The following is a 15,400-nucleotide window of genomic DNA, read 5'->3' on the forward strand; positions in this document are numbered from 1 at the left end:
ACAGCTCCTGGCTGCATGCATCTAGGGATGCCGGGATGTCTTCCTACTCCTCAGGACCCTTGCTCCCACTTTCCTCCATGTCTTCCTGCCTTGTTGAACTGGGCTCTGAAGTGTCAGTGGTGGTACTCGGAGTGGAGTTGGGGCTGCCCCCAAGTATTGCGTCCAGCCCTTTGTAGAAATGGCAGGTTGCGGGGGCAGCACTGGAGCGGCTGTTTGCCTCACGGGCTTTGTGGTAGGGATTCCGCATCTCCTTCACTTTAACCCTGCACTGCAGTGTGTCCTGGTCATGGCCCCTTTCCAGCATGTTCCTTGATATGTGCCCAAAGTTATCGTAATTGCTACAGCTAGAGCGCAGCTGGGCCTGGGCAGCTTCCTCCCCCCAAACACCAATGAGGTCCAGCATCTCACCATTGCCCCATACTGGGGATCGCCTAGCGTGTGGAGGCATGGTCACTTTGCTGAGCAAACAGGAAGGGGATTTTCAAAATTCTCAGAGAACTTAAAGGGCAGGTCTGATGGTTGCTCACTTGAGGGGAGGGCAATAGAGTTCAAAGTGATGACCAGAGTGGCTAGAACAGGCACTGTGGGACACTTCTGGAGGCTGATCAGAGCGCATTAACAGACCAGGGTGTACGTACCAGCGCCGCAGCGCTCCAGCCGGGGCACAGCAAGCGTTACACCTCTCATGGAGGTGGATTACCAGGAGTGCTCCAGCTGTGGAGTCCAGGCGCTCTACGTGCCTTGCCAGTGTGGACGCGTCGTGAGTTAGGCCACCCGGGGCTGCTTTAATGCCCTCTAACTTGCAAGTGTAGCCATGCCCTTAGTTAATAACTGCAGTGAAGGCAGACCCTAAGGGACTGAATGTGATGGTGGTTGAAATTTTCAAAAGCACCCAAATGACTTAAACAAAAGCCCCATTGAAAGTCAATAGGACTTGTGCTCCTTGATCACTGTAGGGGCTTTTGAACATTCTAGCCAGAGGGCTTTTTTGTTCTCTGAACATGTGTTCCCTAGTGAAACCCACTAGCTCGTTTCATGTAAAGCCGCCTTAGAGCCATGCAGTGGTTACTGCTTTCAGTCACTACCATCCTTGTTCAGCTTTGAACTAGCCAGCTGGGTCATATATACACTGCAATTAGACACCCACAGTTCAGGCTCCTAGGGCTATTGAATTCCAATGTAAACGTTCAGACTGGGGCTACAGCCCAAGCTCTGGGATCCTCCCACTTTGCAGGGTCCTAGAGTCCGGGCTCCAGCCCAAGTCCGAATGTCTACGCTGCAGTTAAACAGCCCCTTAGCTCTGGCCCTGTGAGCCCAGGTCAGCTGGCACGGGCCAGCCTTGGGTTTTTAATGGCAGTGTAAACACAGCCCTAGAGGCAAAAAAAAGCCCAGTAACCCATTGTCAGTTGCCCCACCCCAACCTTTCTACATCCTTTGCCCTGCTGACTGTCTTTGGCGAGCTGTGATTGCAACATTTGTCCTTCAGGAAGTTCCAGCTTTCATTCTTCATTAAAAGGCCATTTCTAGGTCCTTCCACATTGTACAATTAAGCAACGGGAGGCTACAAGGTTGCGAAATACCATCACCTCCCCGCGGAGCCCAAGAGCATCATGTAAATGGTGTCTTGTGTGACAAAGTTCCTCCTCTACCTTGGTGGGTCCTGCGCTTATTGGCAGATTTGCTCACCTCAGTGATCTTCCCCACAGTCTGGATCAACTTCTCCTGTGTCTGATCAGGAGTTGGGAGGTTTGGGGGGAACCCAGGCCCACCCTCTACTCCGGGTTCCAGCCCAGGGCCCTGTGGATTGCAGCTGTCTATAGTGCCTCTTGTAACGGCTGCATGACAGTTACAACTCCCTGGGCTACTTCCCCATGGCCTCCTCCAAACACCTTCTTTATCCTCACCACAGGACCTTCCTCCTGGTGTCTGATAACACTTGTACTCCGTAGTCCTCCAGCAGCACACCCTCTCACTCTCAGCTCCTTGTTGTGCCTCTTGCTCCCAGCTCTTCACACACACTTCCTCTCCTCTAGCTCCTCCCCACCTGACTGGAGTGAGCTCCTTTTTAAACCCAGGTGTCCTGATTAGCCTGCCTTGATTGGCTGCAGGTGTTCTAATCAGCCTGTCTGCCTTAACTGGTTCTATCAGGTTCCTGATTACTTCAGTGCAGCCCCTGCTCTGATCACTCAGGGAACAGAAAACTACTCATCCAGTGACAAGTATATTTGCCCTCTACTAGACTCCTGTACCACACTGGCCTGGGTCTGTCACACTTGGTTCTCTGGGCTTGGGGAGGAAGTAACCTGAAATTACTTTTGAATTCAGAGTCTGCGCTGCCCAAGCAGACTGAAGCACTAGACTCAGTGCCTGTGGGGTGCACATAACAGCAGTGTTAGCTTTTTAAATAGAGCCTGACCCACCCCAAATGCTGAGACACTCAGTGATGTAAACAGCGCTGATGGCATCTGTGTAGGTCATTTTATAAAACAGACTGGTGTGCTCGCAGCCAGCCGTGTTCTAGCACAGAGGTGACATTCCAGCACATCCCTTTGTGAGAGGATCGCTGCATCCACATATTGTAGCATCCCTCGCTGCAAACAAGCAAGCATAGCACTTTCCTTAACATTCATTCAACTGGACAATCCAGTGACTGGGCTTTTATTCAAGGATGTGAGCAAGGTCAGATGTTTTATTTGGGCAGGAAGGGCCTAGCCAAAAAGTGCTTTATCAAGGAGGGTGACAAGACCAAGTGCAGCTCTTTGCAGGTTAGATACGTTTTTTGTCCGCCTGTAGTCTGTGACTGCAATTTTAGTAGCTATAAAAGCTGCAGGGCTGTCTAGCTAGATCTCATTTATACTGAGAGGACAGGGACCTCCAGAACAATTTGAGTAGATTGTCTCCATTTATATGCTTCTGTAGTGATCCTAGGGATGAGAAGTCTGATGTCATAAGTAACAAACAATAGCAAGAACAGTGTGTGTGGAGTATAGGAATACTATTGATCAGATTGTCATACGGTGCATGCCAGTTATCCCCACTGAAGAATTGTAGAATAATAGGATTGGAAGGGACCTCGAGAGGTCATCTCGTCCAGTCTCGTGCACTTATGGCAGGACAAAATGTTATCTAGACCATCCCTTACAGGTATTCGTCTAACCTGCTCTTAAAAATCTCCAATGATGGAGATTCCACAACCTCCCTGGACAATTAATTCCAGTGCTTAACCACCCTGACACGTAGGACGTTTTTCCTAATCTCCAACCTAAGCCACCTTTGCTGCAATTTAAGCCCATTGCCTCTTGTCCTATCCTCAGTGGTTAAGGACCTCTTCCTTGTAACAACCTTTTATGTACTTGAAAACTGTTATCATGCCCCTCTCACTCTTCTCTTCTCCAGACTAAACAAACCCAGTTTTTTCAATCTTCCCTCCTAGGTCATGTTTTCTAGACTTTTAATCATTTTCAAAGAGAAGAAAGATGCTGTCAATTGATCATCTTCCCATGTTGTTCCTCCGGAACTCTTAACCCAGTGTATTTCAGTGGAGTCTAGAGGTCTCTACCCAAATATTAGTAGGCATAAAGACAGGAGCAAGCCACAAAGCTCATGTTCAGATTTGGAATTCTCTAAAATGTGGAGATATTTGGATCTGTGATTTTAGTTCCCTGATGGATGTAGGGAGGAGCTGTGATGTTAAGCTCAAAACATCTCATAGAATGTAGTGTGACCTAGATCCAGGCCCATCTCTAGGCATTATGGTGTTGCTATAGCCTTTAGCCTTTAGAAAATGAGAGGCAAATGCAAGAAAGAGCTAAAGCCTATTTATAATAGATGATCTTGTAATAGGAAACCTTAAAATCCTTAGTCGACACTGTTGCAATCATCCACTGGAATTCATGAGATACCTCATGCATTTTAATAAGAAATTAGCTATTCGTATAGCTCATAATATGTGGGTAGTAATTAGGGTTAAAATTAGACCTGAGCCATAAAGTTTGGATCTGAATTCCCTCAAATTTTGGGGTTGAGTGGATCTCAGAATTTGCTCTGGTCTAATTAGGGCTGGATGAAAGGGTTTGTATAAAGTAAAAGATGACATGTGAGTTCATCTTAATGTTGGGGGAAAAAACATATCTGAGGTCTGGAAACATTCATTTAACTTCTCTGTTTTTCATTTCCATATGCCTCTGGTCTTCCAGGGTTTTGGCTAACAGAATACTAAGGGAATACTAAGGGAAGCTGCTCTGTGACATTTCCAGCTGAACCAGAAACAAAAGTATCAGTGTCAGGTATCTTGCGAGATTCCTGGCTTAGTTTTGAAATGGATCAGTAAAAGATCCCACTTTTGGAGCGCTTATACCTGACCCCTTGGAGAACAGAAGTGGGTGGGAAATTACTACCATTAAAAAGATTCTGAACTGCTAGTTGAGATAATTTTGTGAGTCCATATAGCTGAAGGTTCAGTCAAAGACATTGGCCTAGCTGTTACCGTTATAAATTCGTACTAAAGCCATTGAAGGTAATGGAATAATTCAGGATTAACAGCACTGTAAGTGAAATCAGAATCTGGTCAAGCTCTTAGGAAGAGCATCTGTGAGCTATGTGGAGATTGGGGGGAAAAGCCAGTCAACAAGAAAGCAAATTTCCCCCTTTTCCTTTACAAATATCCAGCTCATGTCTGTGCTTCACTAAGGTTCTTTGGCAAGCCTGACAATGCTTGGAGACGTCTTTTAAGAGACATGGTTTGTCTTCTCCACCTGGGGTCAAATAGGATTGATGAAACTTGAAGTGTCCCAAATATACCCCCCACAGCACACCTTTCAAGATCCATTGGTCCTACACATGCCTATTACAACCTGTGAGGAACCTCATCCAGTGCATTGAATGCCCCAGCAAACCAGACGATTATTACAGTCTCGAATGAACTCACACAGAAAAGTAGTAAGACAAAAACACCCTATCACCTGGGGCTGAACAGTCACTCCACAGCTGACCTCTCAGTCCTCGTCCTTAAGAGAAACATGCACAACACCTTCAAAAGATGAGCCTACGAGCTGAAATTCCTAACTCTTCTAGACACCAAAAATCATGGACTGGACAGAGACACTGGTTTTATGTCTCATTACAACAATCTGTAACCCACTAGCTCTCCTTTGTCCTCTGACCGCAGAGGTGCTAATTGCCTGCTTCATTTTGAGCGGTTTCTTGCAATGTGTTAACTCCTTATACTTAATAATTGGCTCCACCTTGTGTTTAGCTGTGACACTCTGATTCCCTTTCCCAGACCTGAAGAAGCGCTCTGTGGAGCTGGAAAGCTTCTCTCTCTCACCAGCAGGAGTTGGTCCAATGAAAGATATTACCTCACCCACCTTTGTCTTTCTCATATCCTGGGGCCAACATGGCTACGAAAATATTGCATGTACCTGGCAGTCTTGATTTTCACCATATTTGATCTGATGTTTAATAATATTTTCCAGACTTTAAAAGAAAATACAGATTGGTGCAAACTTAAACTTTCTCCATTCACAGAAAAGGAGCCAAAGCTCATTCATTCTTTTCCATCTCAGACCAGGTTGTAAAGAAAAAAAAATGTAAATCAATTCAGGCTTGGGAATGGGGGGAGGAAATAATGAAATGGCGAGTGAAAGACAGAAAATTGCCTAGAACAACGTAAGGAACCTTATAGTCCTTGTCATGCTGTGGTCTTGGTGGATCAACTTTGTATTCAGTAAAAAATAGTTTTGAAAGTTAAAAATGTGGAAGCTGAAGTTTGCATATTGGTTCCCCCTCCCCCTTTCTTCACAGGGAATTTACATGATATCGGTGGCCAACACTGATGTGCTTAAATAATAATTTTGCTACCGATAGAGGAGTGTTATCTAGTTGTTAGGGCAAGGGACATTGAGTCAAGACTTCTGGGTTATAATCCTGACTCACCCACTGAACTTGGACAAATAACTTAACCTCTCTGTGCCTCAGTTTACCCAAGTAAGGGGGGAGGGGTTGTGAGACTCAACATTTGAAAATCACTTTGAAATCCTTAGCTATAGATGCTGTACAAATGCAAAGCACTCAGTTATACAATTGTTTTCTACTTAAATTTTCTCCATTGCTTTACATGAGGTATATTTTCTGGTATTGTCACTACACTGCACAGCTTGCAGTCAACTACGTCATAGTTCAAACTCTCTCTTTGTTGCAAAAGACGAATGAGAGTCTCAGTAATTTTCAGTGCACTGCAGTGTGCAACTCTGCCAGTAAGCAGCCTCCAACTGCCCACATTGCTAAGAGTGAGCACAAGGCCTCCGGTGAATGGTCTTTAATTGGTGCGTAGACCTTGTACTGACGCCCACTGCGCTGAGGTGGATTTCTTCTGTTGTGAAGTGTTCTCACTATCGCCCTCATTCAGGAAAGCACATCAGCGCCTGCTTCAGTCTCATCGCCTTTAGTGGGACTCAAGCCCCCTAGATGCTTTGCTAAAATGGGCCCCTATAAGAGGAGTCCACCGTGTCTTAAATAGCAACCCTGAGAACCATGTAAAATCCCTTAGTAACCTAGTTCTGTTTGGATGAATTTTCCTGCCTGTTCAGACACTTATTCTCCTCCCGTTGTGAACTGCCTTTCCTTGTCTTGTACATGGAACATGATGTTGCAGCCTTTTCTCTCTGTTTTCTGCTCTCTCCCCTGTTGTTGTTGTTTTTTCTTCCCTATGTGTGACCAGACTCAGACGCAGTTGGAGCATGCCCGCATACGGGAGCTCGAGCAGAGCCTGCTGTTTGAGAAGGCACAGGCTGAAAAACTCCTCAGAGAATTAGAGGACACCAGGGTAATCCCAACCCCACTTGCCCTGCCTGCAGACCAGTGTGCTTGTCAGCTGCATTGATGCCAGCAATGCCTTGTTTTGGATTGTGTTGTTTGGTTTGAGTTTGGGCTTCCATGGTTTTTGTTTCGTTGTTTACTTTATTTGCACTCCCTTTCTGGAAATAGTAGCACCCTATGATTTTGCCTTTGCTTCTTATGTTGTGACTCATTTCTCTGACTTGAGTTTGCTTCTCAACCCCATGACGCCATTCGACATGAGCTCTTCACAACTCACCATTCGATTAACACCCCCAAGTAAATAACAACAATTAAACCTTGCACGGTTCATTTTGCTTCTGGAGGTCCTTTTGAGCTGCAGTAGGAAATAAGTGTGACAATCAATGTTGCAAATGTCCTTCCTCCTATTGTGGGTGCTGCAATTTGACATGGAAGATAAGGGTGGAGAGTCTGCTCCAAAGTCTTAGCCTACAGGTGTGGTCACTTGGGTTAGGTAGGCTGTAGCAATGAATGCAAGAAATGCTGTCAAGAGGAGCAGTATATCAGGGCTTTAAGAGCCTTGTTCGAGGAGGGTGAGGAGAAGGTTTTTCATGAAGTTTGGCAATGGTGGGGAGAGTGGCTGATTTTAAACAAGACAAGCAGACTGTCGGGACTGCGATGTGGTCAGAGCAGGGCTAGTCGGGCCTAGCAGTCAGAGCCAGAGTCAGAGCTGGGATCAGGAACCAAACCAGAGGTCAAAAGAGGAATCAGAAATGGGCTCAAGCACGAGTCAGATCCAGTGCAGCTGCCAGTCAGGAGATCTCCCAGTTACTCAAACAACTTCCCTGTGCCGCCTTCTGGCTTAAATAGTATGGTCGGGCCAATCGGTGGGGCCAATCATCATCTCCAGTCACGATTCTCATGGGTGGGGCCTCTGGAAGAGATCAGAGTTCTCCTAGCCCCTCATGTCCAGGAGTTTTGAGTAGGCTGCCTAGCAGCGGCCAGGGTGTGAGGGCTGCGTGGGAGCCTATGGGCCCTTTCATTAATTTGTCTGTTGTGAATCTGTAGAGATCACCCAAAAGGCCAGGCTGGAATCTTTCAAACTCCAGTTTCCATTAAAAATGAGTGGGAGTCGGGCATCCAGATCCCTTAGGCAGCTTTGAAAAATTTCAGCCTAAACAAATGAATAGAATGGATCAGTTGTTACGTTTTGGTGCTAAAGGAGTAAATGTTGTAGACTTGCTTGTTTTTTACATTTCCTTTTATCAGATCTGTTGTTCTGTACCCAAAGGTGCCCACCCAATCCAAGACCTCCACCGTGATCAGCAGTCAAATCAGGCCAGAAAGATTAAACTCAGAAAGCTAAGAAGCTACTCAAAACCTGTCATGCAGTGTAACCCATGGCCAGCAGTTTATTATCTTACATCTTCTAGCATTCAACCTTATTTTTACTTTGCTAATAAATTCTAACAAGACTCCATGTGTAAAATTCCTTTTCCTTTTACACCAGGGTAAACCATAAAGTTGTGAAGGTGCCAGAGGCTCTGAAGAACTGAGCAATAATAGGAAACACTCATGATGTGTACAATCCTGATATTAATATCTACCGTATTCCTGAGTGTACACTAGCATTTTCTATGCATCACCTGGCAAGCAGCCCAGTTCAGAAATATGAGATTTCAGGACATTAATAAACCCCTGTAACCTTTTGGTAGCTAATACTACAGCAGTTGTTTCAAAGAGACATGTTGTTTCTGATACAAACCAATGGTTCAAATTGGAAGCATGCATTAAAATCAGCATAAAGACCATGATGCAAGAAAGTATTGTTAATTACCCTGGTGCAAAAACTGTAATCGGATTGAGGATGATATTTTTTCTTTTTAAACTTTGGCTTGGGATTGACTGTCCCTGGAACATGTCTACTAAAGAGAAACAGACAGCAAGGAAAGGTGAGAACTTACTTTGTATCTTTCTTTTTATTGTTTCAGTTAACTACGGTAGCAGAGAAGTCTCGAATCCTTCAGCTGGAGGAAGAGCTGAGTGTCCGGCGTGGTGAGGTGGAGGAGCTGAGACAATGCCTAAGAAACTCTCACCAGGCAGAGACCCCTGAGCACAATCTTGGTCTGCAGTCAGAGGCGCTTCGCCTGCGAGACCAGCTGCTGTCTGCCAGCAAGGAGCATCAGAAAGAGAGCAGCCAGCTGAAGGAGAAGTATGAAAAGACCCTGAAGAAGCACCAGCAGGAGATAGAGAAGCTGAAAGCCGTCAATGAAAAATATTCCCAGGAAATCGTTGACCTGAAACACAAAGTTCAACAAGCCACCAATGAGAACATGGGGCTGATGGACAATTGGAAGTCCAAGCTGGACACTTTGGCATCTGACCATCAGAAATCTCTGGAAGACCTCAAAGCCACCCTGAACACAGGCCCTGACACCCAACACAAGGAGATAGTAGAACTGAAGGCCGTGGTAGAGAGCATAAAGATGGAGCACCAACTTGAACTGGAGAACCTTAAAGCTAAGCACGATATCGAGACTGCGGTTCACATAAAAGAGAAAGAAAGTCTGAAGCTGAAGCTACAGGAGGCCAGCGACGAAGTGGAAGAAAGCAACAACAACTGGAAAATGCAACTGGAAACCAAAACAAACCAGCACCTTATAGAACTTCAGGACTTGAAGGAGAAGTGCCGAGATGCCGAACTGAGAGTGCACGAACTGGAGAAGCTACACAGTGAATATAAAGATCAGGCTCAAGCAATAGCTTTCTTGAAAGAGCAGATTTCTCTGGCTGAGAAGAAGATGTTGGACTATGAGATGCTACAGAAAACAGAAGCCCAGAGTAAACAGGAGATCCAAAGATTGCAGGAAAATATGCTTGTCTTAGAGAACAAACTGCAGTCCATGGAGGCTCTGCATCCTTCTCAGCATGCCAATGTATGGGTTTGGGCTATTCTGTTTGTTGTTTTGTCCCTATTATTCCTCATAGGGCTAACCTGAATTTTGCCCTGTAGTATAATTTGCTTGGGCTTCTTGGCTTTAAAGCCATCTGGTTATTTTTTTTATCCATATCTTTCATTGTTTTTCTATCAATCCTATCACATTACTGGGTGCACTCACGATGGGGGAGGAGGATTAGGCATTGCCTGCTCTGGGTAAAGGAGCCTGTTGTCTCCGTGCTCATGGAAGTGAGGGCACTGGTAAGGAGACCGTTCTGCGTGGGGAGTTGGACTAGAAGGTGCTTGCTGGCAGCCAGGAGTAGCTAATGCGGAGGCAGTTCACGTGCTTCGCACAGGTGTCGCCATTACAGAAGGACTGAACAGTCAGGATATAGAGGCAAAGACAGAAACAATATGAGATTAGGGTATAGCCTGACGTAGGACTTCGCCTGAGGTCATCCTTTATTCAGTGGAAGTCAATCGGAGCCATAAGGGAGGAAGGCTGCTGTGTGGTTAAGCCAGGAGACTGGTAGCTGGGACATGCTGGGTCTGTCCTGGCTCTTCCACTGACCTGCTGTATGAAGTGGGGAAAGAGCACTTCATTTCTGTCTTTCAGTTTCCTCGTCACTGACGGGGGCATCGATAAGTCCCTGTCTGGCAGGATGTTGATAAGGGAAGGTTATAATGGAACAGCTGATGGGGATGGTCTCACAATGGGGGGCGGAAAGGAGAGAGAAGGGAAGTCTGCCAATCAAGGCACTAGTCACGCATGACGAAATGCCTGACTTCAAGGTGATTCATCCACATCTTAGTGCTGATTGGAGGACAGGCAGTAACTATCATAACCATGGAGGGATCTGTTTCTTCTGAGCTTTATTATATGTTTCTCTAGCCCACCAGCCTTGTTATTCTGATGCCCTGCTGTCTGTCACATGGTAGGTACCCTTCCATCTTTATGAGATGACATAAGGACAAAGGGTCGGTCTGTGACTTATTCACACCACTTGTGTTAGGTGATAGGAAAATCACTGCACAGCCTCTGCATGTTGGATCCTCTGCCCGTACTCACACTTTGCGCCAGAAGCTAGATAAAAAGAATATTCAAAGCAAGAGAGGGTTCCTGTCCCAGTGGGATACAGACAACCAAACACAAGTCTTGGAATATACATTGTTTGCTTGAGAATAGGTATTTGAAAGTTATCCCACTGCTCCAAATTAAGGCCCCAATCCTGCAAACATTAATTATGTGCTTAATATTACTGAGTACTCCTGTCAGTTGCATGATAGTAAAGTTAAGCAGCTGCATGTGTGTTTGTTAGGTTGAAGCTTAATACTAGTAAAATAGCATGTGTATTGGGTGTGAAAGAAGGGAAAGGAACAAAAAGAGAAGGCAGAATCTTAAGCATTAATAATGGTATTTGAAGGGTTCTCCAATGTGTATCCTCTCTCCTAGCTAGGCATGGATTCTAAATACAATGGAGGCAATTCCAAAAGGCATGGCATGGAAAGCTACAGAGCTTGGGCTCCAGCATAGCTCCCCTCAGGGAAAATATACAGGGAGTTCTTTAGTAGAACACTCCAGTATCATAGAAAAGAGTTTCCGTCTACATCCAATCCTAACTCCAAAGAAGAGTAAATTAAAAGGAAGAACTGAAGGTCCAATCCAGAACCCATTGAAGTCAATGGAAAGACACTCATTGATTTTATTGGGCATTTGACTGGGCCTAACGTGTCTTGAAGGAACTAACAGTCAGAGAGAAAGCAATCATATTGACACACTGATGCAAATTAAGGCCAAGAAAATGCAGCTTGCTCCTGAAATGAATGCATGGACAAAAGCAAGAGACTGTCATTGACACAGGATAATTCTATTTTTAAAAAAATATCTTGGCTAATTTAACAGAACATGAATTATTCAAATATTTAAAATAAACAAATGTGTCATACGACTATACAGACTCCTGCTTTCCCATGCATTCAAACAGGTGCTTTGTGTGTTTTGGTACGTTGCAGTGAGATGACTTTTGTCACTGAGAACCACACCAGAGGCAAGTATTGCACCCTCAGACCCTGCTCCTACTTCTGTGAAGTCAGTGACCACAATCCACTAACTGGGCGAAGCCAATGGAACTTAAAAGTGCTTAAAGTTAAGCAGTGCTCAGATGCTTTGCTGTATTGAGGTCTTGGCTATAACTAATCAGTGCAATTGTCTCTTAAGGCCAGAAGTCTAGTGATGGTAGTTAAGTAGTAAGAGGACAATAGGGGTCACTTTAGTGTATGCACGCTAGACAGGTAGAATGTGGAATCTCTTGGAGAAAGAGGAAGAAAGCCAAGTGACTAGATTCCACTCCACCATGGCCAGTGCTTTGGGAGAACAAGCCATAGGTGGATTGGAGCAAAACCAGTAACAGCGCGCCAAGCCGGTTGAGTGCACAGACACCTGCAGCTCATCTTTGAGCCTTTTGACTGTTGCTGTTGCCCTTCATACGGGAGTCGAGCTTTGTTTGGTTTGATGCGACTTATGTCCTCCTAGAGCTGCTGTCGTTTTAAAACAGTCTTCGCTCCCTTGCTACGAGTTGCAACAAGATTTGTCATGATGAATGCCTGTGACGTTAATATCAGAGCCATTAGTGCTTCTATGCCATGCCGTTCTTTTATAAATTTGGCCTCCACACATCCCCCTGTATAAATGAAAGGTCCTAGGCCGGTCTGCATTGCTCTAAGGTAAGTGAGGAGTTAATTGGACTAAAATTTCCATATGATAAAAATAAGTCTTGAAATTAACTGTGCAGAAGGAAAAGCACTGAGACTGCAGTTCAGAAAAGCACTTAAGCATGTGCTGCGGTATTACCTGGAATTGTAGCATGTGTTGAGTCATGGTTGTAAATCACAGTATTAATTCTGATGCCAGCTTAGAGAGAAACCAAAAGACAAGTCACACAGAAGGAGTTAGAGACTCCTCGGGCCAGCCTTTACCTCAGGGACTTGCAATTTTGGGGTATCTAACTTGACATCCCTTGAAGGAGCCTGCTTTTCAGAAGGTGCTGAGGACCTGTTCTCTGACAGTCATTGCTCTTTAAGGTGTTTCAAGCTGAGGCCTCAAAAACGGATGTACCCAAAATCCCTAGTCACTGGTGAAAATGCTGAAGATGACTTCTTATCAGAGGTGGTCCAAACCAAAACTCCAGATCACCCCTCCTATCCCTGAGCATTGGGGCGTTTGGCACCTGGATCTAGAGTTTGTAGGTTGAGCCCGTTCCTAATGATCCCTTTTTGCATACACTGAACTCCAACATTGTTGCATGAAAGTGGAAACTGGGCCCTACTTTGATCAATTGTGGAATTTGGGCCTTCCATTAAGATAATGCCAGCTGTACCCACCTCAGTGCTCAGCTGTCTAAGTGACTTATTTTTTTAAATCACCTCTTTGATTTCCCTCTGAGAAGGATGTAAATCTGATTGGCAAAATATGAAAACCAAAGGACATTGGTGCCAGTTGTGTTCCTTATTGTGCCTGCTAGAGTTTTAAATTCACTGGGTTTGCTTTGAGTCTACGGGAGAATGATGGTAAAGAGTTAGTGGGCATTTTACGTGTGTGTGTGTGTGTGTGTGTATGTATATATAAAATGTGTGTGTGTATAGATATGTGTATATTTTACATATATTTCAGATGATTGAAACTAATGATATTTCAGAAGAGAAGATAAAGATGAAGGAGGCTATGGAAGGTAATGAATTTCACTATCAGAGTGATTGACATGCCGCGTCTTTCACTCTTTTGCTCTAACTGGGAAGAGTTAGGTGAAGTGGGAAGTTCATGTCATCTCTGTGCTTTTGTGACGGTTGCACTGGTTGTCTGGCTTTTTCACCTGTGTGGCTGGCATGCCTGTCTGAGCAAATACAGTGGAGGACTCTTATTCCAAAATCTTCCTCCTACACCTACAATATGGGTCAGAACCTCGCTGGTGAAAATGGGCATTGATCCATTGACTTCAGTAGAATTGCACTGATTTTACAGCAGCTGAATCTGGTCCATTGAGTAAAAATCACTCCCATCAGAGGATGGCTAACAGGAATGACGAGGTGCATGTTGCAACTGGCTAGAAGAATTTGGAGTTTTCCTTCTACCTTGCTATAAATCAGATATGAGCCTGAAATGAAACCCCAGATCTAGATACCCCATGAGCTGAGTTTCACAGTGGTTTCCATCTCTGTAATGGACCAAACCATAGCTCTGGATCCGAACAACTCCAGAGGCTGGAAAAATTGTGGCCTGGATCCATGCTTTGTGGCTCTGGCCCATCTGTGCTGTGTGGATGTCATCCCTGTTTGAACTTGCATGGGTTTGAATTTCACCCCGTGTAAATGCCAATTAGTTCATGGCGCGTCTTTCGTGCTCCTTTGGATTCTGGCTAAAATACTTTCATGCCCTGTTCCCTCCTGCCCACACACACAAACTCTCATTCTGCCCTCTCTCTGTCTCTCTCTGTCTCTTCCTCCCTCCCCACACCCTTTCTTTTCTCTGCCCTGCAAATGCCGTATGGGTGTGTATTTTATACCAGATCAGATACTTGACTGATGGTTAAATAACTAGGATAGGACTCAAGCACTAGGTTTGGTCCCGTTACTGTGTCTAACTGCAAACTCATCTTAAGATGGTCACTGAGTCCATGTATATTTGGCTTCTCCGAGTCTAGGCACTGGACAAAACATGGAGAAAGTGGTTTAAAAAGCTGTCTCAGACTCAGGATGTTGCAGCACTTCAAATCTAAGGCTTTGATTTGATTGTCTAAATGTGCTGACTCTACGCAACTTTTGTCTTTGCTTTTTCCATCACCCCTGCTTTCCAGGGTAGTAGGTAACAAATGGAATTGCGAGGAAGGCTCCTTTCTGTTTGCTTTTTCATAATATTTCATTCTTCCTGTCTTCACTAGTCATCTGTTGTTTAAGCCCATCCTCTGGTGCTGCTTCCTAGCTGCGTGTCTCCACTTCACTTAAGGTCAAATGGGGATGAGATGCTATGAGACACAAACCAGCTGGTGCCTCCCATCTCTGCCTCTCTCAAGAGGGTGGACACTTGTATTTGCACCCAGTCATCTGTCTCTAGTCTGGACCATGGACCCCTAAATGTCTCCATACCACCATTGACTGCGCGATCAGGCAAAGCAGTTGCCAAGGATGTAACCCCTCTCTCTCTCTTCTTTCCATTCACCTAAAGAACTGCAAGATAAGCTGAGTAAAAGAGATAAAGAGGTGTCGTCCCTCCTCTCCCAGACTGAAACTCTAAGGGCCCAAGTAAGTGGTAAGTTTCCCTAATCCAGTACTGGTGGGAACTAGATAGTTTCATTGTGATCTTTTTGTACCTCCACCATTATAGGAAGAACTTACGGTTTAAACATAAGCAACCTAGTAATGTGTGTGCATAAAACATGCAGTTGTCCATGTATAAGAGGACTGTGCTTAGCAAATGTTTGTCCTTGACACAACGGGCCCAATTCTACCCCAGAAAGATGGAAGTGCAACCCATTGAAGCTATTTGTATCCTGTAGGGAGAGAAGCTGGCCCAATAATCTTAACAAATTGTGAAGCCAAAAGAGATGTAGAAATAAATGCAGCTGGGTTTATAATTTCTGGAATCTCTGCTTATACAGGGCTGCATCCTGAGTG

The 15,400-nt window shown here is 44.9% G+C and overlaps 1 protein-coding gene across 4 annotated transcripts in view; it reads left to right on the forward strand.

Annotated features, from left to right (window-relative positions):
• CLIP2 (CAP-Gly domain containing linker protein 2) overlaps positions 1-15,400 on the forward strand; it is a 156,791-nt gene that overhangs the window by 128,893 nt on the left and 12,498 nt on the right. For 3 of the 4 annotated variants that reach the window (XM_050929439.1, XM_050929438.1, XM_050929437.1), the window contains 4 exons: positions 6,719-6,823; positions 8,787-9,731; positions 13,404-13,461; positions 14,952-15,035. In XM_050929439.1, the coding sequence (XP_050785396.1) occupies positions 6,719-6,823; positions 8,787-9,731; positions 13,404-13,461; positions 14,952-15,035 (1,192 nt within the window). The remainder of the gene's footprint in view (positions 1-6,718; positions 6,824-8,786; positions 9,732-13,403; positions 13,462-14,951; positions 15,036-15,400) is intronic. The other variant, XM_050929441.1, reaches the window with a different exon arrangement.

Source organism: Gopherus flavomarginatus, chromosome 19 (assembly GCF_025201925.1).
Source record: "Gopherus flavomarginatus isolate rGopFla2 chromosome 19, rGopFla2.mat.asm, whole genome shotgun sequence".
NCBI lineage: Eukaryota > Metazoa > Chordata > Testudines > Testudinidae > Gopherus > Gopherus flavomarginatus.